General features: G+C 32.7%; 1 protein-coding gene and 1 pseudogene across 1 annotated transcript; both read left to right on the forward strand.

The window, feature by feature from the left end:
• The first annotated feature begins 2,996 nt into the window (after positions 1 to 2,996).
• LOC125816977 (uncharacterized) lies at positions 2,997 to 4,565 on the forward strand. The gene is made up of 2 exons (XM_049496591.1): positions 2,997 to 3,738; positions 3,955 to 4,565. The coding sequence occupies exons 1-2, from the start codon at positions 2,997 to 2,999 to the stop codon at positions 4,563 to 4,565; spliced, it is 1,353 nt and encodes a 450-aa protein (XP_049352548.1).
• Positions 4,566 to 7,025: 2,460 nt separating this feature from the next.
• Positions 7,026 to 24,518, forward strand: LOC125816736 (uncharacterized; annotated as a pseudogene).
• The last annotated feature ends 1,775 nt before the right edge of the window (positions 24,519 to 26,293 follow it).

The raw sequence follows: 26,293 nt of genomic DNA on the forward strand, positions 1-26,293 counted from the left end.
AATTCTTTGTCATGCTTTCTTTACCTCTTTGATATGCTTTTCCTTGAGCTGGGGTCTATGGTAACCAGCCTCTCTACCGTCAGAGGTTGAGGTAAGGTTTGCATACACTATTTTCTCTATAGACCTCACTTGTGGGATTATACTGAATAATATGTTGTTGTTGTCTTGTGGAAAGATTTTACTTTATAGTTTGTCCGTGATTTAGGAATTGGCGAGTTGAAAATTGTTTCTTCAGGCTAATGTGAATTGTTCATGTTCTTTTGTTTTCTGCTTTTATGGATATGTTTTACTTATTTATTGTGATGATACCCTCTTAAGTTTAGTTTGTGTGGTGGTTTGCAACTTAGCAAAGTCTTTTTTTAGTTTTTATGTTGTGTTCTGGATAACCTTACTGTCTTTATTTAAGCCTATACTCTATCTCATTATTACTTTGTGTGCCTGCATTAGCTCTTGATTTTTTGTTATTGAATCTGTGACCACATATAGCTATCTGCAAATCATGCTTTCCTACTAAAGAACATATTTTTGAGAGTTGCAACTATTCATGATGAAGACATAAACCTAGACATACATCGTATTATCAAGGAAGAGTTTATGATCACATTATTGAATCTGTTGTGCAAGATATAATTGTGTCCTTTGCACCATTTTCCTTTGATATGGTTGATGGTGCTTGTCAATTATGAAGGAGCATAGAGATGTCACATGTAACACCCCTAAATCTTAACCAAGAGTCGCATGTCGATTTACCATTGCTTAATTACTACAATATGTTTTACTCTCAATTTAGGAACTTGAAATGCTGTGATAATTGCTAACTTGCTTAACATAAATTGTGATCGTAATTTAAGGGATTGTGATGAGGTGTTTAGGTAATATTCTAATTAGAATTATGTATAACTTTAAAAGGAGATGAGGGATATATATATATAGGTGTATATTTATGCATATTGGGCAGCACACAAATTTTTGGGCAGCACCTTTGAAGGACAGCTGCCCAAGGGATAAACATCACTTGTTTGACTATATATTTTCACCCCTCCTTTAGTAATTTCATTTTCCTCTAGCCTTAGAACCTTAGAAACATATCTAAATAGATTCTTCTTCAAAATCACAAAAGAAAACTTAGTTCTTTTGGCTGGAATTCGAGACACATAATTCTTTTTGGTAAGTGACGAAATTTGTTCATGAGCTGGGTAGTGTTTTGTAATTTATTCATATCTCGTCCTCTAGAACTCCGTTTACAGTGAATAAATATGATTTAGAAAGCTAATTCGTAGAACTACAACTTCTATGTTTATGTAAAACTCTGATGTAGCCGTTATGGAATCGAAATATGGGACGCAACATAGGACAAGTTCTGTCCAGATTTTGAAATTTGAAATCCTGTATGGACAACTGTTAGTATTTTGACTATCTCTTGTTGTACAAAATATATTTTGCGGTGATTCTTGTTTGTTTGCAACCTTAAGAGGTGTAGCTACATCTTTCATGAAGGTTATAAAGTCTAGTTTTGCCGTTTTTCTTTTCAAATCTAAGTTCCGACATAAGGTACTAGGCTGGCCAGAATCACTGTTTTTGGAGCATAGTCGTGTTTGTACAGACTAAGCTTACTTGTGATGATAGTTCTGTTTTACACCAATATTATTTAGCTGTTGGGAATTAAAGAAGTTATATAATTGAATTTTTTAAGTTTGTATATACTCGTGAACAAGTTGACGACCTTGATACGTTGTGATCTACGGTTTGAACTCTTGAAGTTGTATTGGATTGTTTCTTTGCTAAAGCACTAAGGTTTGTGTATAAACTTGTATTTGCACTCTATTAACTACTAGTATATCTGAAATTTGATCTGGTACCTTGGTTACTCTTGTCGCTTTGCATTGTTGTATTGGTATCCTTTGAGAAGTTAAAGACTTTGTCACTATTGGCATGCCTCTTGATTCGGATCATTTTCCATCTTGACTCTGGATTTTTAGTTCGTCTTAAGTATGGAAGTTGTCCATTTTAAGTACGAATTAGAAAGTCATTTTTAATATGGTTCTTGGTTCTCTTGATTATTGGGTTTTGACCCTTCTTGATACATGGCATCGGCCCTTCTTGATAATTGTTTGTGCTTGGTGTGAAGACATGATGTACATATTGGGTGAGCCTTGTTATTGAATCTCTTGGAAAATGGTGTTATGAGCGTTCTTGACAATTGGACCTCTGAATATCGAACTTGATACTTTTGATATATTGTTTACTTGATTTATTTATTATGTTCGATTATGCTGCCCATGAATTGAGAAATGTAGTTTTGTGAATTTGATGGCTCCGAACCTATAGTTTTTACACCACTAAGCTATATGCTTAGCGATAGTTGTTTCTATCGTAGGGAATGAGCGAGTGGATGCATGAAGTTGTCCATTGGAGAGGGAAATTTTGAGAGCCTTAAGGAAGATCACATTTGCATATAGGCATCTATATTTTGTATTAACCTTGGGATTTGTACATGATCTATGTGTTGTATATTTACATGAAATTTTGAGGACTAATTTGATCATGTCACCATGGGTTATAATATAAGTATGGCTCTATGTTTTGTTCTTTTGGGGTGTGTAAGCCCAAGTCTTGTATTATATTAATTTTACCACTAATTTTGAATGATTGTGTGAAGCATGAACCACCTAGTTGGGTACTTGGAAGTTGGTAATATTTTTTTTGTGTCATTTTTTTTTCTAGTGTGAGTATAATATATGCATAAAAATATTGTGAGTTATTGGCTTATATTATTTCGGAAGGGTCGCTACAAGTGTTGGTATCAGAGCTTCGGTTTGTGGTTCTAGGACTTTTGATGTGAACTACTTGTATACTTGTTCGTATTCGAAAAAGGTTCTATTTGGATTATTTGTTCACTTACATGGTTTACAGTATTTCTATCGCATGTAGAGTGCACATGCATCATGTACATGTCCCTAATGCAATGTGATCTTCCATTTTGAAGGAATTAAGTTATGGCCACTTCTTCTGGCCGACCTATAGAAGCTGCTCGTGAAGGTTCGGGTACCTCTGTTCCCCAACCTCATGCACTAGAAGAGGTTGCAGAACCTTTGTCGAATCAATATGTTCCCCACACTAGTGGGTCTGAAGTTGGAAACCATCAGGGTGTAAGAGTTGGTTCACATCCTCACATGAGTCGTGGTACTCAAGCCCTGAATCCTCCTTTTCAACAAATGACTGAATTCTTCCACCACATGGCTGAAGTGATGCATGATCCCAATGTGATTAACTTTAAGAAAATGAGGAAAATGGGTGGAGTGGAGTTTGAAGGCACCGTTGATCCCACAGATGCTGAACAATGGCTGGAGCGCATGGAGAGAGTATTTGAGCAGTTAGAGTGTTCAGATGTTTCCAAATTTAAATATGCTATTTCATTATTACAAAAGGATGCTTACGATTGGTGGGTAAGTGTTCCAAAGGCCAAGGTAAAACCTCATGTTCTTACTTGGGATGATTTTCTTAGGGAATTTCGTATGAAGTATGCCACACCTGCTTATTGTGATGCAAAGAGAAAGGAGTTTTTGAATTTAAGGCAACGAGGCATGTCTATTGTTGAGTACCAACAGAAGTTTCTAATGCTCTCTCGTTATGCTGGAGGTATTATTAAAGAGGAAAAAGACAAGTGTAGGAAGTTTGAAGATGGTTTAAATGATTCCATTAGAAAGAATGTGGCGATCCTGCAACATGAGAACTTTTGTAAGTTAGTGTCTGCTGCTTTTACTTGGGAGTGACTTGATAAAGAAGAAGCTAGACGAAATGAAAACAAATTTCGGAAGCCTAGACCAGATTTTGGGGGTTCATCAAAAAGGGGAAGGTTTGATAACTCTAAGGCTGGTAGTGATAATAGGCTACCGCAACAAAAGCAAAACAGATAAGATTTTTCTACAACTAGCACTCTAAATTATGGCCAAGGCAAGGCTCGCGTTCCCACTTGTCCACATTGTGGGAAGAATCATTATGGTACTTGTAGGAGAGCTTCTGGTGTATGTTTCAATTGTGAGAGCTTTGATCATAAAGTGAAGGATTGTCCTAATCCTAATAATGCTCCTTCCTTGAGAGCTGAAGGCTCAGTTCATAAGCCTTCTATTAATCCTTCTCAAACTAATAGAGGTGCAAGACCTAAAAATACCCAAGCAACAGGTACAAGTGGAGCTAATCAAGCTAGTGGACAAAGGGCTACTTCACGTGCTTATTCTATGAGGCAGAGGGATGATCAAGATGGACAAGACGTGGTTGTCGGTAAATTTCACTTATTTGGCTTATGTGTGTTTACACTGTTTGATCCTGGTTCTACACATTCCTATATTTGTCCATCACTTGTTCTTGCTGAAAATGTGAAATCTGTGAGACTTAATTATGATGTGCTGGTTGAAAGTCCTTTGGGTTATCAGGTTGTGTGTAATCAAATTTATCGTGATTGTCCCTTCGTGATTCAAAGCTTGGTCTTCCCTGCTGATTTGATTGAAATGCCCTTCAAAGATTTTGATGTTATTATTGGGATGGATTGGCTTCATAAATATTAGGCAGTGGTAGATTGTAGGTCAAAGCATGTGACCTTTAAAGATCCTTCATTGTCACACATCATTCTACAAGGTGAAAGATCATAGACAACTAGTATTATTTCTGCGGCCTTAGCAAGAAAATTGATGCGTGAAGGATGTGGGGCATACCTTGCTCACATAGTTGATACACGGTTGGAGAGTCCTTGTATCAAAGACATACTGGCTGTATGTGATTTTCCAGAAGTCTTCCCAGAAAACCTTCCTGGATTGCCCCCAGAAAGAGAGGTTGAATTTCCAATCGAGCTTATTCCTGGATCTACCCCTATTTCTATCACTCCTTATAGAATTGCTCCGGCGGAATTAAGAGAATTGAAATCTCAATTGCAAGAACTTCTTGAGAAATGTTTTATTCGACCTAGTATTTCTCCTTGGGGAGCCCATGTTTTGTTCATCAAGAAGAAAGATGGCACTCTTAGGCTTTGAATTAACTATAGACAATTGAACAGAATAACAATCAAGAATAAATATCCACTACCGAGGATAGATGATTTGTTTGACCAACTGAAGAGTGCTAAAGTATTCTCAAAGATTGATTTAAGGTCTGGATATCACCAACTACGTGTTAGAGCAGAAGATATTCCTAAAACTGCTTTTAGAACTCGGTATGGTCATTATGAATTTTTGGTGATGCCATTCGGATTGACAAATGCTCCTGCGGTATTCATGGATCTAATGAATCGAGTATTCAAGCCTTATCTTGATCATTTTGTGGTTGTTTTTATAGATGATACTTTAATATTTTCCAGAAGTAGTGAAGACCATGAGAACCACCTCCGGATTATTTTGCAAATTTTGAAGGAGAAGGAACTTTATGCTAAACTTTCCAAGTGTGAATTTTGGCTTGATGAAGTGACGTTTCTTGGACATGTTGTATCAGCCGAAGGCGTGAAGGTGGATCCTAGTAAGATACAAGCAGTTGTGGAATGGAGACCTCCAAAAAGTCCAACCGAGGTAAGAAGTTTCTTAGGCTTAGCAGGATACTACATAAGATTTGTGAAAGGTTTTTCTATTATCGCCTCTCCTTTGACTAAACTCTTGCAAAAGGAAGTAAAGTTTATTTGGGATGACAAATGCCAAAAGTGCTTTGAAACTCTCAAATCCTTGTTGACTCAAGCGCCTATACTAGCTCTACCAATTGAAGGGACAGAGTATGTTGTATACAGTGATGCTTCTCACAATGGTCTAGGATGCATTTTGATGCAAGAAGGGAAGGTTATTTCTTATGCCTCTCGGAAATTAAAACCGCATGAATTGAATTATCCTACTCACGATTTTGAACTTGCTGCTATAGTGCTTGCTTTGAAAATATGGCGGCATTATTTGTATGGAGAGAAATGTCATATATTCACTAATCACAAGAGCTTAAAGTACTTGGGTACTCAGAAGGGGCTAAACCTTCAACAACGTAGATGGCTTGAACTCATCAAAGATTACGAATGCACGATTGATTATCATCTAGGTAAAGCCAATGTGGTTGCAGATGCTTTAAGTCGAAAATCCGTTGCAAACATTTCTTTGAGTCCTTTACCCTTGTTCTGATGTATGGTAGCTGCGATTTATCTAAACTAATGATGTGCCTCCCTGAAATTGGGACCTCCTGGAAAGAATTTAATTGGATGTCTCCTGCAAAATCAAACACTAAGCTAGTAAAATAATCAGCCAATCTGTTTCCTTCCCCAAGAACATGACAGAATAGGACTTCCTTATCTCGTCTTAACAACTCAAGTGCGTGGACATCTATAGAAATACTCCAAGGAATTTACCCCTCTAGTGGAATGAAAGAATCCATAAGTTTTGTGTTTTCATCTTTTCTAACTGTAATTTCCTTTTTTTTGAATGTCTATTTTCTTGGTTTAGTAATTCAAGCTTTGCAGTTTGTTGATTTTGTTGAGGAATAACTATTCACCTGATGTATCGTCTTGATCTATACAATGTATTATCTATTATCTACAATCAATAAACTAAAATCAGTGCCTTGGAGTGTCATTAACTATAAATGTTTTCCCCTTTGTTTGCTCGTAGAATTCTATTTTCTAGTTGTTACAGGTAAGTATAGCTATCCTTGGAAAGTTAAACCGATTTATCATTCAATAAATGTCAATTTAATATCTCTCCATGATTAAATAGTAGTAGTTAATTAAATTGTAGTATAAGTAAGTATATAATCGATCACGAGTTTTTATGCTTGTCAGAAATAAGAACGTCCACTGTAAGGCTTGAGACCATGATCATAAGTTTAATAGCTTCACTCTCTACACTTAGTGTTGTGGAGTTCCAATTATATCCACTCTTTCTCTATTAATATTTCATTAAAATGATTTAAACAGTTTAAGGCCATTGATTGCATTCATGAGAAAACCAAGGAGTTGTTTAAGTACCTGAACGTATATGTTTACATGGACTAATTTGAACTTCTGAAATATGACTGTAGTGAAAGCTCTGAATGAAATTAAGGCATCTCTTGGATGGAGAGTGGTGTATGCATGGGTTGGAGATGATCCTTGTGGAGATGGTGATTTACCTCCATGGTCTGGTGTTACATGTTCAACGCAGGGTGATTATAGAGTAGTTATTGAATTGAAAGTTTTGCTTCACCAGTTCTAAGTAGCTTTTCTCTAACTAAGGTTCAAATCTATATGAAGTTACTCACAGAATTGAAATATCTTTACTTGTCACTTTTTTTACAATGTTCTTTTTTGTTTTACCAAAGTTTATGTTGTTTCAATTATTGGCCCATTTCCTACTGCTGTCACTAATTTATTAGAGTTTACTAGACTGTAAGATTCTTCTTCTCTGTCTTTGTACTTGAATCTAAATAGATTTTTTAACCTCATACAAATTGAGAAGTTTCCCTAAGCTCCATTATGGATATTTTTACACCCTCTAGTCTTAATTGTTCATTAACTAACTTAAAGAATTGTTCTGCTTGGGTGTTGACTGTTATCCCCAAAAACGTGGGAGTTACCTATAATGTGCGTAGTCATTATCTTCAAATTTGATACTATTATTTAAGGCAATAGTTAGTGGACAATTGTGCATGTACTGTTGGATCTTTTGATTTTCATTATGAACTTCCTAATCCATAATATTCTTTCATATGACAGGGATCTGCATAATAACAAGCTGACAGGCCCTCTTCCTTCTCAAATTGGGCGTTTGAAGCGTTTTAAAATATTGTATAATTCTTTACTTGTATACTCCTATTGAAGTATCTATACCCAGTAGCTATTATGAAGTGATATTTATGTTTAAGGCTTATGATCCGTCTCCGAATAGCCTGTTTCTCCAGTTTCAGGATTAACATATGCTTATCTATTAAAACTTAGCTAGATGGGTGTTAATATGCTTCAACTGTGTTGTACAAAGTGATTAAGTACATGGCTTTTCATCGAGATGAAATGAATTAATAACAAGGGAAAATCTACCTGATTAATGATTAATCCCAAAGAAGGGAGTGAGAGGGAGTCTACCTGATATAATGTGCACCGAAGAAGAAAGATAAATTTTCAACTGAGAGAATATATACTCGTAGGCTTATATTCTAGAAAATAAAAAGAGAGTAGGTTTATATTGTCAAGGAAATGTCCTTTAACTTTTTTTTTTGGAGAAGGTAACAGTCTTGTATTATATTCCAAAAAATCAAACCTGCCACACCTTGTTTACAGGAAATGTCCCTTAACTAAGAAGGCCTTTTATATTTCTTTTAGGATTGTATTAGATGCATATCTCAATATCTACTTTCTGTTGCCCTTATCACACCTTTAAGTTTTCCTTTGTCCATAGGAACCTCCACTTTGTCCAGAATGTTAACTTTAAAAATTACTTTTATTGCTATTTTACCCAACATACTAATATGAAATTATATCCTCTAGTTTCCTAGTGTGTTGTAATGTTGCACTATTGATTAGTTCCTTCTCCTGATTCTTTTTACCAGAAACGTAAGTTGGAATAAGCTGCAAGATGTCATTCCACCTGAAATAGGTGAACTAAAGCAGTTAACATCTGTGAGTGCTTTTTCAGCTTCTCTAGTTGTACTCTTTATCCATAGATCTATTTTGTTGTTATATAGACCAATAAGGGTGATCAACTAATAACTGATAGGTATATTGTTCAGCTACCTAAGTTTTAATAATTTGAAAGGCGAAATACCTAAGGAGCTTGCTAATCTTCCTGAACTTCATTATCTCCATCTGCATGAAAATCATTTTATTGGACGAATATTAGCGGCAAATGTACTATAGCAATTTTGTTTGAATACTAGTTATGCTTGGATAAGTTATACTAGGATAAGTTATGCTGGGATTAGTTTTTATTGCTTGTTTGGTTTGTCATATTCAAACTAATATTCATTGTATAATTTTTTAGGATAAGTTGTTTGTTTAGCTTAAATATTTTTGTGTGTGCATTTTCATGATCGTGCCATATGTTTTAAAAATTAAACTTTCATCTTATTTAACTTAAAAATTAAACTTTCATACTATTTAGCTTAAAAACAAAATGTTCATCTTATTTAGCTTAAAAATAAGATTTTCATCTTATTTATGCTTTAAAATAAAACTTTCATCTTATTTAGTTTAAAAATAAAACTTTCATCTTATTTAGTTTAAAAATAAAACTTTCATCTTATTTAGCTTAAAAATAAAACTTTCATTATAAGTTTATTAAAGTAAAAGAAAATTTATTAACTTTTCCCTCTAATTTTTCATGCGATTAACTTTTCCCTCTAAAAAATCCCCTACTCCTGCTTAAGTCTAGAGTTATTTGTATATCGCCTCAGGCCCTCAACACATCGCTCAAGCAAAGAAATTCATGGTATCCATCTTCATCCAAATGTAATCCTAAGGTTTTTATCTCATACAAACTCATGATCTTACTGAAACAAACCTTCGATCACATAGTCACTTGTAGGATTTTGGGGTCAAGTTTTGATAACTAATTGAAGATTGTAAATTACCCAAAAATCCAAAGAAAAAACAAATATCTGAAATAATAATTAATGATGAAACATATACACAAATAGATTATATTGATTATGAACCAGATAGTGATGATAGTATATATGAATTTGAATCGTTTGAGAATGAAATATCTGAAAATGAAATAGAAGTAAATAATGATGACTAAAAAGGACGTACAAATAATAAATAAAGAAGAATATACAAATGAAGAATCTACAGAACAAAAGGTAATATTTGATATTAATATATTTGAACAAATAAAAGGAAAAGAATTAGATCTTAGTGTAGAGAAAATATTTAAGATACCATTAATAAGAAACATATTTAAAAGACAAAAAGAGGAATACTATGTAGTAAGTCAAAAAGAACATATAATAGATTGTAAATATACCAAAGGAAAAGCAAGAATACCTATAATAAATAAAAGGATAATAAATAAAGAAATACAAGAAATTAAAGCTAAAGAACCAATAAAATACGTACACTTAGGTAGAACAGAGATATTAATAAAAGCTTGTTTTAGAGAAGGAATAGATACACCAATAGAAATATATTTGGCAGATGATAGAATAGTAGAACCAATAGAAAGAAGTATAATAAGTGCAGTAAAATGAAATTTAATCTACCAGAAATTTAAGTTTATAATAAGTGCTAATTATTCAGTAGCAATAAACGATAGAAATATAGATAAGTCATTAGTATTATATTGGAAAATGTCAGGAATAGAGTTAGCCCCAGGAAGTAAAATATTTACAGCTCGCTGTAAAAATCTATATGTATTAACAACAAAACATAAAATAACAGCAAAAAATAAGATAAATAAAATAAAAATAGAGAATCCTTTTGAACAAATTGTTACAGTAATAGATAATAATGATTATAGTTATAAAGAAATAGACATAGAAGAAGATCTAGAAATAGTAAGCGATAGGATAAGTACATCAAAAAGAGTAAAAAACATAGATAAAAATATTGATACGTCCCAACCCTCAAGAAAATCAGTAGAATATCAAATAATAAAAGAAATTGAACCATATCACTACTATATAACTGGAATAATAGAACAAAGAAAACATATCATCATAATAAATACTGGACAAAAAGAAAATTATATACCAAGAGAATTAGTATCGGAAGAAGAAATAACCACTAAATAACAAGTATGCCCAGAATTACCAAAAGAATTGTTACATATAGAAGAAACAACTCAAAAAGAAATAATCATAGGAGGTATAATGATATTAATAGACTTTATAATATACCAAGAAGATAATATAATATTAGGAATAAAATGGTTAGAAGAAATGAAACCATATAATTTAGAAAATACCCAATTAACAATAACTTATAAAAACAAAAAGATTATAGTAAAAAGAGCAGTATGAAAATTTATAGACTTGCAAAAATAATAGTAGAAAATTACTACAACAGATATTACACTCCAATGATAGATACAAGAGCAGAAGCAAACATGTGTAAACATAATTGTTTACTAGATGAAAAATGGGAGAAACTAAAAACACCTATAGTCGTCACAGGATTTAATAATGAAGGAAGTATGATAACATATAAATAAAAAAATATAAAGTTACAAATATGGGATAAAATATTAACTATAGAAGATATATATAGTTATGAATTTATAAATAAAGACATGCTTTTAAGAATGCCATTTCTAGAAAAATTATATCCCCATGTAATAACAAAAACACATTGGTGGTTTACCACACCATGTAAGCAAAAAATAGGAGCAAAAAGAGTAAATAATAAAAACAGAAAGCCTACACCATGGATTAAAGGAAGTGAGAAAATCACTCAAAAACTAGAAAATGTTAAGGAAAAGACCCACAATATAGAATTAATAATATTTTCAATAGATAAATTAAAATTAATTCAAGAAAAATTAGATATGTTATATAGCGAAGATCCCTTAAAAGGATGGGAAAACCATAAAACAAAGGTAAGAATTGAATTGATTGATGAAAATAGTATAAAAACCCAAAAACCATTGAAATATACTTTTGAGGATCTAAAAGAATTTAGAATGCATATAAAAGAATTATTAGAAAACAAATATATTCAAGAAAGCAATAGCAAACATACAAGTCCAGCATTTATAGTAAATAAACACAGCGAACAAAAAAGAGGAAAAAGCCGTATGGTTATTGACTATAGAAATTTAAATGCAAAAACAAAAACATATAAATACCCCATACCTAACAAAGTATTGAAAGTAAGACAAATACAAGGATATAATTATTTTAGTAAATTTGATTGTAAATCAGGATTTTATCATCTAAAGCTAGAAGAAGAATCTAAAAAATTAACAGCTTTTACAGTACCACAAGGATTCTATGAATGGAACGTACTACCTTTTGGATATAAGAATGCACCAGGAAGATACCAACATTTCATGGATAATTATTTTAACCAACTAGAAAAGTGTATAGTATACATAGATGATATATTGTTATATTCACGGACAGAAGAAGATCATATACAATTATTAGAAAAATTCATACACATTATACCACACTCAGGAATAAGTTTAAGTAAGAAAAAGGCAGAAATAATGAAAAATCAGATAGAATTTTTAGGAATACAAATAGATAAGAATGGTATAAAAATGCAAAACCACATAGTACAAAAAATAATAAATTCTGAAGAACAAATAGATACAAAAAAGAAATTACAATCATTTTTAGGATTAGTAAACCAGGTAAGAGAATATATACCTAATTTAGCAGAAAATCTAAAACCTTTGCACAAAAAATTGAAGAAAGACGTAGAATATTATTTTGATAAAAATGATCAAGAACAAATACAAAAAATAAAATCATTATGTAAGAAGTTACCTAAATTATATTTTCCAGATGAAAATAAAAAATTTATATACATAGTAAAATCAGATGCAAGCGAAATAAGTTATGGAGGAGTACTAAAATATAAATACGATAAAGAAAAAATAGAACATCATTGTAGATATTACTCAGGGACATTTACAAATCCCGAAATAAATAGAAAAGAATTATATGCACTATATAAATGTTTATTAGCTTTTGAACCATATATAGTATATAATAAGTTTATTGTAAGAACAGATAATACGCAGGTAAAATGGTGGATCACAAAGAAGATACAAGATTCGGTAACAACCAAAGAAATACGGAGACTAGTATTAAATATACAGAATTTTACATTTATAATAGAAGTAATAAGTACTAACAAAAATGTTATTGCAGATTACATTTCAAGACAAAGCTACACAGACGGATCTAGACAAAGAAAATACTCTTGAAAAATATTAAATGCTATTACATTACTTTGTACAAAAGTAGATAGCCTGGACAAAGAGATACAAAAAATGAAAAGTCAGCAGCATGACGGTAAATATGCGGAGCTATGTCGATCAGAAGACTTGAAAACTCCAGAGCTAGAAGGTGACGATGGGAAACACCGAAAAACCAAAACTAATAATTTGTTACATGTAGCTACAGGTAGCACATCATCTACAAAAGAAGAAAAAAGATATGTTAATACAAATATGAACAAGATATTTGAAAAAACATTTGTACCCAGAAATCAAAACCCCTTATTTGTACCCCCACAAATAAATACCTACAAAGACAGCTTAGGACAGGACAAGAAAATCTATAATCACATAACCAGAGCCTATATAGAAAACATTCACAAAATGCAAACCTTTTTAAACAAAAACACCAGATCTAAAACTACCCAAAATCCACACGAAGATTATATTACCCAAACTCTACAAGGATACAATAAACTAATTGCTTTACCTAAGACAAATGCAAATCTAGTGGCAACTTGTTATAACTATGGATTACTGAACACAGTATACACCCAGACAAGAGATGAAATAGCTACAACACCGGAACTACACAAAGCATTCATGCACTACAAAAGAATAACTAAGGGAACCCTTTTTTATATAAAATTCTATTCAGCACCAGCCGAGATACTTTATGATGAAATCAAGCCAATCATACAAGTTATAAAAATTGGGTTAACTAGAGAAATGATCATACCAGAAAAAATAGAAGAACAAGACGAAATACAAAAAGTGGAGATACCAGCATTATATGCAGGAAAACGAATTATTGGAATAGCTACTATCTTAAATGAGTTAACATCTAATTATTTAAACAAAAATTTGATATGGAGTTATTATTCAAGAGAGCAAACAATGATATATTCAAATTGTCGAGAAATCAGAGTAGCAGATATGGAAGAACTCAGGCAATGGGCACTAAGTCTACTAAAACCTGAGCAACAGCCAACTACAAGAGCTATAAGAAAGAACTTTATCTCATCAGAAATAATGACAAGATATTGTAAAACTATTGGACACAAATATCCGGATCATCAATGTTCTAAATGCCAAGGAGAAGATAATGTAATCCCAGACGTATAGCTGGAGTAAAAACAAGAAGCAACAAAAGCCGACAAGATAGAAAGAAAAGGCTATGCGAACAAGCTAAGTGGAATTTAAAAGAAGAGATAGTGGAAACTTTATGTAAAGTAAAGAGCTAGTGGAAGACTTTAGATAAAGTAGTAGTAGCAACGTGTTAGATTAGTAGTAATATGTACAAAAGTATGAATAGTATTAAAGATGTAAAGTAACTATAGTTAGATGTAAAGTAACCATAGTATAGAATAAAGTAACTATAGTAGGGTTACTTATATTTGTATAAATAGATAGCCATTATGGCATAAATAGGCAAGACTTTCTACACGGAAAGCAAGCCTCTCTTTGTAATCAAAATACTCTCAATAAAAATATATCAGTTTCAAAGCTAAGCTATGGATCAAAATATTCCAGATATCACACAGGTACATATATTTATGATTATGTATAGCTAAAATCTATTAATTTCTGAATATCATAGCATAATTAAATAAGTTTATATTAGTTATTATATACTAGAATTATTTAAGCATATTTTTTAGTTTGTTAACATGAGGAAAAAAGGAAAAACTTCCAGACTATGCCATCCTAAGGTTGAAACCATAGGTGAAGAAGCCATGAGAGGAGTAAACAAAGTTTAAGGGCGCAGTTAGGAAGTAATTACCTTTGAAAGTACGATGTTAACAGTGACAGGAAAACATGTTAAAATAATCTAGTTTATAGTAATCTAATATAGATCACTTCTTATGCATATGGTATAAGGGAATTATGGTTAAATAATCATGAATATCTTCTTACATGATGAAATGATATTAAATTACAAAATACTAATCTTGTATGTATTAAGAAACATAGAAATTATGGAATTAAAGCAAATGATATGGCAGCAGATATTTGAAGAAGAAGAAGAAGAATTAATAGAATTAATGAACCAACTATGGTATGAAGATGAAATACCAGAATTTAACTTAAGTGATTTAGAAATTCAATATTCCGATTAATGATAAATCAAGAATACTTAGAATATTGGCAACAAACTATAATAGATATTAGGATATTAAGTAATTTAATAAAAGAAAATATAGAAACATTCCAACAAACTCACGACATACAATACATAGAATATATATTGGAAAAGATAAGAGAAATTATTAGATTAATTCCTTTAGAAAAAATGTATTATGAACGAATCAACCTATAACCGAAGGACCCCCAGGTATTCAAACAATTATGACGATTTGTGATTTTATGAAAGTTTTTTTTTCTGTATTTACTAAGTGAGTTTATGCCTGCTATTGATTTGAGGGAATTGATTAGTCTATTTGCTAATGTTACTTGAATTGATGAATATCAATTTCTTTACATGAACCGATTACATTAGGACCCCTGTTTGTATTGTTTTTGTTATTCTTCTTTTTTTGAGTTTGCCACTGTTCTTCCTGGTGATTGGGCTCTTCTTCTTGGTAATGATGCTGCCTTGAATCTATTTGTGATGTTGTATTATTTTTCTTGTCAGTTGACTGCATATTCTGTTGTTTAGTTCTTAGTTGATCACCCTTATTAGGTCTTACAAGACATGATTATGATTTTTAGGCAGTCATAAGATCGGGAGACTAAGGTTTAGCCCAAAAAAGGGTTATTATTACTTGTTCGATGATATGTCACTAGTCTAAAAGAAAGTCCAAAGGACTAAAATGTCTTGGCTCTTAATTAATATTCATATGCTTACATAGGAATACATGATCTGTCGAATTATTAAAGGAGAAATAGAAACTTGATGAACAGTCCAAGATGCAAAAATGAACACCACATAGCCATTAGCTACAGTTTAAACAAAACAATAGTTGCAGCTAATATTACCCTGCAATTAGTATGTTAAGCATGACAGTGGCACCTACCGCTATTCTCGCAATCTCTCCCTCATATAGTTTGACTTTGGCCTATGTTTTCCCAGTCGGTGCCTTGTCTTCATGATGATTTTTGCCTGTACCTCGACTATTGACTGATCTGGTTCAACAAGATCAACACAAGAGTTATGAGTAGTAATATTTTTACCTGTATGACTGTGACTTTTCTGGGAATCTGCCTGATCCATCTGTTCTTGAGGTTTCTTAGGTCTCTCCTCATTGTTTATATTGTTTTTGTTATTCTTCTTTTTTGAGTTTGCCACTGTTCTTCCTGCTGATTTAGCTCTTCTTCTTGGTAATTATGTTGCCTTGAGTCTATCTGTGATGTTGTATTAGTTTTCCTATCAGTCGACTGCATATTCTATTGTTTATTTCTTAGTTGATCACCCTTATTAGGTCTTACATGACATGATTATGATTTTTAGGCAGTCATAGGATCGAGAGACTATAGCTTTTGTTGTTGTAAAACCCAACTTATTAGATTGCACCAGATATATTTTTTTTGTTGTAAAAATAAACAAACCACTATATAATAAGGATCTAGTTACAAATTAAATAGGGGTGTGTGATTTTTTTCCAGTTAACAAGTAGCCATGTAGGAGTAGAGTAAATGCTTACAGCTCTAGAAAGAGGATTAAATTTTATTGTATATCTCTATACAAGATGTTATGCGCATATTGAGTTGTGCTTAGGCTTTCAAATTCTTTCAGTTAGATTCTAAATGAATATCTACAAGAATGCCTCATCTAGTTACTCAATGTTCTGGACTTCTAATTCATTCACCAAATAGTTTGGATCTGAGATGTAGTAGTTGATTGGATGATCTTGACATAACAGTGCTAGTAATTCTAGTTGGGTAGTTGTAGCTTCTGTCACAACCCTGACACTTGAGAGTATCTAAGTTTGTTATTGCGGAGTCAGTGTTTGTAAGCTAAATCTCTCTTTTGGCATATTCTATATTAGACTTCAGCAAACCTAGGAAGAATGTGAAAGTTTTAGTTTGACAGTCATATGAACAGTTTATTGTATGAACAACAAACCTATAATTGCAGGTAAATATTGTACTCCCAACAAACCTAGGAAAAATGATCCTAGTTATGGTATGACATTATTTGTTTCATTTCAGTTTTTAAAAGCTTTGTCGTTTATATATTGAAACAACAAGAACCAAGTAAATTCCGACATATAATGCAAGACGTCTTATTTGTTAAGTCAGCCTGGTCACTTTTCCTAGTTGACTTCTTTTATCGAGCAATTTAGATGCATCATGTACAAGTTTGGAGAAGAACATGTAATGATGTACCATTACCTTTGTCTTCACTGATCCGTTAGATTGTTAATTTACAAAACTTTGCTTCAGGCAATATAGATACACCATCTACAATAGATACATCCTTAACCTTGTACTCTCTCCTCATCCACCAGTCTGTTCACCCCCGTTTACTAAGATGCAAGAACATTTTGTTGGATAATTTTGACATTAGTGGGAACGGAAGACAAGTGAAATTACGAAACTTACTGCGAATATAAAAGAATAAGCACCCTCTTTCTAGAAAGTCTTTTTTCCAGATACCTCAAAAACTCTATTCTTGTCTTCAACAGAATTTCTGAGCAGACAAACCATGCATTGATTCCCACATATCCTTTTCAGAGAGTCACCGACATAGACTAATCGCTTTCTTCTCAAAAGCTCCAACATTTCTTTGGCATTCGACCTGAAAAGTGAAGTAATATTGTTTTACAAAAAAACATTACCAAAATTAAGCCTAGCAATGCATAAAACTAAAAGAGGACATACTGGTGCACAACTCATGCTATATGTAGGGTCCAGGAATGGACATACCATATTTGGTTTATTCTATGCAACATTATCTTGCAGGTTATTTCCACAGTTTGAACCTGTCAATAGCAGATTTTAAGATAAATACAGGGTTTGAACCAAGGCAACTATGTTAGGCCGATATTGTGGCTCTGCCCCTGCCTAGAAATGCATATGCAATAAATAAGAAAAGTAGCATTATTATCTTGGAATATTACAGTGCTTAGGCTGGCATCTAAAGTTCTGTTAACCATTATCAGGCCTTCCATTTTGATAATAATCAAATGACTCATCAATAAAAGTACAAGAACCAGGTTCATACATAGGGTTAGCATCATCTTTCACCCATATTCCATCAAAAACATCACAATGACTCATCACTTCCCACCAAGCCTCTTTGTATCATTTTTCTCCGAATTCGACCATAAATTCACCTTTTGTCTCTCTTCCTCTTCTCTTTTAATAGTTGATTTACTTGAGGTGAGTATATTACCTCAAGTACTGATAATTTCACATGACTAGCCTTCATACATTATATTGATTTGTTGAAATTTAACTATTGATTTACAGTTTGAAGATTACAAAGAAAGCAACCATAGTGGAAGAACATTGATATCAATTTAGGGACTCTTTGTGTGGACTTTGCAGGTTAGTATATGTTTTGTTGTTTTCTTTAATAGTATGGAGGTATTAGTCTTTAATAGTATGATGGTATAATTCTTGTTTGCTATATGTTATAGGTTATGTGCTTAATGGATAAAAGTTGGATAAATATATTGAATAGGCTTGATCCCTTATATGAGAATGGAGCCAAAGAGTTTCTTCACTTTGCATCATTAGATAGGCCAGATGCATCTACAATATTGTGTCCATATCGAAAGTGTCGTAATATGAAATTTGTTCGAAAAGATTTGGTTGTTGAACATATTGTGGCTGATGGATTTCTAACTAGTTACACTAGTTGGATTTATCATGGTGAGGAGCTATTTTCATCAAAATTGGTCAATCAGTTAGATAAAGTTGATGAGATGCAAGACATGTTACATGAAGCATTTGGAATTCCTCCTACATCTAATTTTGTTGATATGGACACTAGTGCTGAAGGATTTGATGGGTTAAATCAACATAACATGGGTTTTGATAAGAAGACTGAAAAATTCTTTAGCTTACTGAAAGAAGTTGAACTTGAGTTATATCCTGGAAGCAAGTATTCACTACTTTCGTTCCTTGTTCGTCTATTACACTTAAAGTGTCTCAATGGATGGAGTAACAAATCATTTTCCATGCTATTAGAGTTGATAAAAGATGTTCTTCCAGAAGGTAAAACATTGTCCAAGTCCTTTTCTGATTCAACGAAGATTATTAAAGATTTAGGACTTGAATATAAAAAGATACATGCATGTCCAAATGATTGTATGATTTATTCCATGAGACAAAAGATAGAACGTCTTGTAAGTTTTGCAAAGCTCCAAGATACAAATAGTTCAACGTCTTGTAAGTTTTGTAAAGCTCCAAGATACAAACAGTTCAAAGGTGCATCAACTAATTCCAGTTCAGAAACATCAAAAATTTCATCAAAGGTTTTAAGATATTTTCCATTAATACCACGACTTCAAAGACTATTTATGTCGGCTAAAACATCTAATCAAATGAGATGGCATGCCGAAGGTCGCACTAGAGATGGGGTAATGCGACATCCTGCATACAGTATTGCTTGGAGGAAATTTGATGAAGTGCATGCAGATTTTGCTCAAGATCCTCGAAATGTTAAACTTGGATTAGCTTCAGATGGCTTTAGTCCATTTAAGTCTAGGTCTATCTCACATAGCACATGGCATGTTATCTTGATTCCATATAATTTGCCACCATGGTTGTGCATGAAACAACCATATATGATATTATCAACTATTATTGATGGTCCTCGTGCACCAGGTAATGATATTGATGTCTATTTACAACCCTTAGTTGATGAGTTAAAAGAATTGTGCGTTGGTGTTGCCACTTATGACTCATCAAACAATCACATGTTTCAAATGCATGCAACATTGCTTTGGACAATTAGTGATTTTCTAGCGTTAGGTAACTTATCAGGATATGGTGTGAAAACTACATATGCTTGTCCATGTTGTCTTACCAAAACTAAATTTACAAGATTGAAAAATGGGCGAAAATATTGTTTCATGTCTCATAGTCGATGGTTATCTCATGGACAGAAGTTTTGAAAAGATAAAGTTGCATTCAATGGCCTTGTGGAGTTAGATGGAGCACCTAAACGGTTGAAGGGAATTGAGATTCTTAAGCAATTGAATAATATTAAAAAGAAATTTGGTAAAGATCTATTAGCCAAATCTCGTAAAAGGAAATGGGATGATGTTGATAATTTGGTGCATAATATATGGAACAAAAAGAGCATATTTTTTGAGTTGAAATATTGGAAAGACAATATGATTCTTCATAATCTTGATACGATGCATATTGAAAACAATATCTTTGACAATATATTTTGGACATTATTGAATGTTGATGGAAAAGGAAAAGATAATTTAAATTCCCGTTTAGATTTACAAGAGATGGGGATCCGAAAAGCATTGCATCCTAAGAAAAAGGCTAATGGAAAATATTATCTTCCTCCTGCATGTTTCACATTGAGTAACACACAAAAAGACATCTTCTTACAAGTGTTAAAAGATGTGAAAGTGCCAGACGGATATGCTTCAAATATCTCAAGTTGTGTTGATCTCAACCAATGCACAATGCATGGGTTGAAGAGTCATGACTACCATATTTTAATGTAACAACTCCTTCCTATTGCCTTCCGGAATCTCATGCCAATGAATGTACTTAAGCCATTGATTGAATTAAGTGATTTGTTTAGGGGCATTTGTTCAAAAGATCTGAAGATAGGTGACTTAGAAAAACTCCAAGATCCAGTTGAAATAACTCTATGTCATTTGGAGAGAATATTTCCTCCATCTTTCTTTGATATCATGGAACATCTACTTATCCATTTAGCTGAAGAAGCAATGTTGGGAGGACCTTCACAATATCGCTCAATGTAGTTTATCGAATGGTATCAGTTTGTTATTTTTTTTATCATACTTACAAGAAATTGTATTTGTATTCTAAAAATTGTCTATTTTAGGTTCTTGCTTTGTCTTAAAAACTACGTAAGGAATAGACGTTATCCAGTAGGTGCGATTGCAGAGGGACGTTGGATAGACGAGTTAATGACGTTTTCCTCATGGTATTTAGATGAAGTCGAGACTAAGTCTAATCCACCTTTAAGAAATGATGTTTTATCTAATGAAAAAACAGACCAAGAGGGTCGTCGATCAAGTAGAGAGAAAGAATTTAAGCTTGATGACATTACACGTGCTCAAGCCCACAAATATGTTTTATTTAATTCTACCTCCACAACTTCATATCGTGAGTAAGTATTAAATCATAATTTATACTTAGTAATTAATTATTAAATAATTTTCTTTCAAATTTTTATTAAATAGTTATGTGTTTTACTTCCGTAGTGATCATATTAAAGAAATCAAGAAGGAAAATCCTCGTCTATCAAGACATAATGTGGAACGAATTCATAATGAAGGATTTCAACTATGGTTTAGAAATCATGTAAGTATCAACTAGCTAATATATTTGCTCATATATTACTATATAGGTAATTATAACTTTTAGATCACATCTTTATTTTTGAATGCTAGGTCGAGAAGATGCATATGGGTGGTGAAAAAAAATCTGAGGATATTCAAATCTTAGCTATTGGCCCATTAATACAAGCAAAAAGAATGACTGGCTATATATGTGATGGAGTTAGATACTTAACAGAGTCTCGTGATGTTAAGAGAAAAACTCAAAATAGTGGTATTATGTTGAAGGCTATCACTCAAAGTTATGCAAGCACAAAAGATAAAAATCCCATATTGGCAGAGGTTTCTTTTTATGGAATCCTCACAGACATAATTGAGTTATATTATTCCAAGAATCTCAAGTTTGTATTGTTTAAATGTAAATGGGTGAACAATAACAATGGGCATATTGAGAAAGATGATTATGGATTTACTCTTGTGAATTTTAATCATCTACTCTATACAAGACATCAGTTATCAGATGAACCATTCATCTTTGCTTCTCAAGCTCAACAAGTGTTTTATGTCGATCATCCTATGGAAAAAGAGTGGCGAATTGTTGTTAAACTTAAGCCAAGAGGTTTTTATGATTTAGGTGATAACACACCAACAATTGAGCATAAGGAAGGACATATGGAGTTGTGGCCTGAAAAACAATTGGATGACACAACATTTGAAACTGAAAAAGACATTGAATGGGTTAGAGAAGGAGTACCAGGATTAGAAATTGACCCAGAAACTTTGGAAAGTAATGAAGCATATGATGAAGATGACAACATATCTTAGTTTTTGTTACTATAGTAGTATAATCACTATTTCAGTACAATTGATTGTTGAACAATAATGACTTTGATGTTTTTACTCTTCATTCAAATGTTAAAATCTCATATGTTTATATTTCTTATTATTTGACTTGATAGTTAGCTATTATTTTATACTTTTGTATAGTAGAAACTACTTTAAATTTGGCAGGATTCATAGCTGTTGAGGAACTTCGTTTATGATTCTTCAGAGCAACAAAAACAACAAATCAGAAGTATGTCAATTCCTCAACCGCCCCAAAATTGGCCACAAAATGAAGGAGATGAATCACATGATACAAAAAATCATCTAGGTATTAAATATCATGATATTTATTCTTCCTTCCATAGTATAAAGTAGTTAGATAATTTTTATATAAATAATAAATTTGTCTTTTTTTATCTTTGATTATTGAGAGATTCTGAGCAACAAAAACAACAAATCGGAAGTATGTCAATGCCTCAACCGCCCAAAAATTGGCCACAAAATGAAAGAGATGAATCATATGATACAAAAAATCTTCCAGGTATTAAATCTAATGATATTTATTTTTCCTTTCATAGTATAACACAGTTAGATAATCTTTATATAAATAATAAATTTGCCTCTTTTTATCTTTGATTATTTATAGATTCTAATGAGAGTGAAGAGCATTCTAAGCGAACTACGGGTCCCACTATGATGCACTCGGGATGGGGGAAATATGGTGGAAATTTACATATTGAATTGAATGAACATGGTCAAGTTATTGGGTCAGAAGGAACTAGATTGAGTTCAAAACTTGGTATGCTAGCACGAAATGGCATCTTAGCGCCACTGAATCATAAAGATTGGAGGCTTGTACCTAGTATGTACAAGGATAGAATATGGGCTCATATCAAGGTTCTTAGTATACACAAAACCTATATACTAAGATGTTTTTGTTTTTATATTTTATTTTATAAATGAGTTGTGTATTAAATATATGTACAGGAAAATACTGACGCAACTGATGACATGAAGCGCATACTTATGATGTCATTTGGATCTATATGGAAAGATTCAAAGCATGAAGCAAAAACCATTGGATATGACCCATAGAACACGGATATTGAGCATTTAGCTCATTCTCCAGATAGAGTTGAAGAAGATCAGTGGCGTTCTTTAGTTCATTATTGGAACTCAAAAGAAGCAAAGGTATGTGCTAGACTTCTATTTTTGCATTTGCTCTACTAAATGAGAATTTCATAGAAGTTGTCATAAATTATTAAAGTCGTATTTTCCCTGATTATACTTCTTATTGTCGAACAACTAGAAGTCCTTTTTGTTTTTTCCCTTTCTTCTAATTGGCAGAAATAATGTTGTTGTATATGTCCAGTTTGCCAATCTGCACAAAATGTTCTTGTATAGAAATTGCTAGCACTTTGTGAAACTTAACTATGCTGCTTTTTTATATTTTTTTCTTGGCTATTTCTTTTATATATTCAAGATTGTGCATGTCCTCTTATATATTGTTGTGTTCAAATTACTAGGAAAAGAGTGAGAGAAATAAAGAAAGTCGAAAAAAATTGACTATGCCACACACATCAGGGAGAAAACGTCATTCTCAAATTATAGACGATGTACGAAGTAATCACTATTTATTTTCTATAATTTATATATTAAATAATACTTATCGTGAATATTTAACATCAATCTCTTACTATTCAAATAGATGACAAAGATGAATAATGTTGTAAAGCCAACTCGTATTGAGGTGTTAAAAAAAACTCACATTAGAGCGAATAAACAACCCATAAATGAGATAGCTGGTGAAGTTATGGTAAACTCTTACTCTTTAAAAATATATAGGTATCTTCTTTCTAGTACAATTTTTTTTAAAAACTTCTTATTACTTTACCTTTCTTTCAAAAAGAAACAAATTGATGATCTTGCCGAGGTGTATCCTGAGTTTAATGTCCCTAGAAGTGCTCCTAATGATGTATAGTCCCAAGTAATGGGATCAGACACTCATGGAATTGTCTGAACTCTAGGAAAAGGAGCATCTCCTAGCTTAGTATATGGCCCCGTATATAAACGATCTCAGGCTGAAAAAAGAGATATTGATTCAAGAGTTGAGATGGAAGTTCAAAAACCTACCTCAGCTATGAAAATTGAGATGACAGAAAAGAAGTATGAAGCAAAAAAAGAGATGGATAAAAAGTTGTTAGAAGCGAAAGAGGAAGCAAAAGAGAATATCGAAGTGATGGAGAAAAAATTATCGGAAGAAAAAATGGATCTGGAAGAAATTATAGCGGATAAAGTGAAGGAAGGAATACAAGCATATGTAGAGTCTTTGGGAATTAATATTGATGCAAATTTAAAATCAGAGCAGGTGAAATAATTTTGTTGCTCATAAAAAAATACTTTTTTTAGATGAAAACTTAGTTTCTCTTAATTATAATAGTCTTCCTCTTTTTCAATAGGTTCCTTATAACCCACTTGAAGATTGTCAACAACCATCATCACTTGTTCCAGGTGTTCACACATGAAAGGTTAGAGAAAATTTCATTAAAATTTTGAATTTTATTTTAATTTCGTAAATCCTAACATTTATATGATCACGAGATGAACTAATTCCTCTTTCCTGTTTAATATGGATTAATCAACAAACTATTAATTGCGCGTCATGTACACATAAACAGTCTAAGTGATCATCTTTTTCTTTTGGTTCTTTTGTTGTTGTTTTTTCAGTTGGTATAGTGAAATTATAAACTGTGTTAATTTATCATATTATTTCTAGTTTTCACCACAAAAGCTAAAACACCTAATCATACACACTCCAAACAGAAGCCTCGAAACCTGAACCAAACATCACACTAATCTGATGGAATTGACAGAATTTTGATACGACATCAGAATCTTCAGATGCTGACAAAAGTAAACTCTTCCATGCATTAAGCCTCCAAAATTGACAAACTTTCACCAAAGACTGTGTGTCCCGATCATGCTCATCCTCAGAATGCATCATTTCATAATCTGTATTTCTGGTGTTGCTATGTTCATTTTGACCAACTTGAACCTATACCTCTTGCTCCTTATTCTCTTATCTCCTTGCTGCTTGTTGTTACCTTCTTTTGATGGCATCTCTCTTTTCTTGCTTAGTTTGCCCTGAGATTTGTTGTTGATAGTTTGCCATTGGTTTGTGCCCTCACTATCTTGTATGTTTTGTTCTTATTCTCTCTAATTAAAATTCTTTTTTTGACTCTTTTTCTGATTCCTTTTCTGAATGTTATGAGAAGTATTAAGATTACCATGTTGATCATTATGTTTACTGTGTCCCTGACCAGAAACCTTTCCCTGATGGATGAGTTGATTGTGCTGGTTCTCTTGTATGGTCTGATGAGAAGTGGTAGCAGAATCTCTAGGGTCTTTCTTAGGGTCAGTGTGTAAATTCTCATGTATATCATGATGCAGAAACCCCACCTTTGGACACCCCATCTGCAAGTTAGTAATGATCTCCTTCAACCCTCCATCCAACACTCGAAAAGCTTCCACAGAGTTAAACAATTATCTAAAGGGGTGAGGGGTAATGGGAGCATAGAGTCAATAACTGCGATCTTAGAGGCCTTTGTATTTCCTTCTTTGTCCATACCTACAAGTACATTAGGCATAGATGGAGGGTTTTGGGATATAGGGGTTGGTAACACATAATCGGTTGAAAATGTAGGCACCAGATCAGAACCATTTATTATTGTAGTGATGAAGTGCTTTCCTGACTCTGCCGATTCCCACGTCATACAGGGAGTTGCCCAACACTAACACAGTAAGGATAAAGGAAGGAAAAACACATCAGGACATTGGAATTCATAGGCAAAGAGGTAATAGATGCTAATTTATCAAGGAGACACTAGAAATGTATCGGATATTAAAATTGTAGGCATGACACTAAATGGAAAAGAAACTATGATATTATACAGCCTCAACATATCCAAAATCATTAGAGTATCACTTCTAGAACACAAGTCATTTCCTCAATATTATAAATACCAAAAGATCTAAAAATGAAGTAGAACTATTAACATAAGACTGGTTGGACCAACAAAATAGACTGAACAAACATTTAGCTTTGAGGGAATGGTTAGGAGTTGAAATTCCATCAAAACACCGTTGATTCCT

Source organism: Solanum verrucosum, unplaced genomic scaffold (genome assembly GCF_900185275.1).
Source record: "Solanum verrucosum unplaced genomic scaffold, falcon-dt-bn FXZP01000084.1, whole genome shotgun sequence".
In the NCBI taxonomy this organism is placed as follows: Eukaryota; Viridiplantae; Streptophyta; class Magnoliopsida; order Solanales; family Solanaceae; genus Solanum; species Solanum verrucosum.

Excerpts from the sequence above, each read along its gene's own strand:
- LOC125816977 (XM_049496591.1), top strand. The coding sequence starts at position 2,997 with ATGGCCACTTCTTCTGGCCGACCTATAGAAGCTGCTCGTGAAGGTTCG. Across the intron at positions 3,739-3,954 it reads CCTGCAACATGAGAACTTTT|GCAAGGCTCGCGTTCCCACT; the intron begins GTAAGTTAGTGT and ends ATTATGGCCAAG.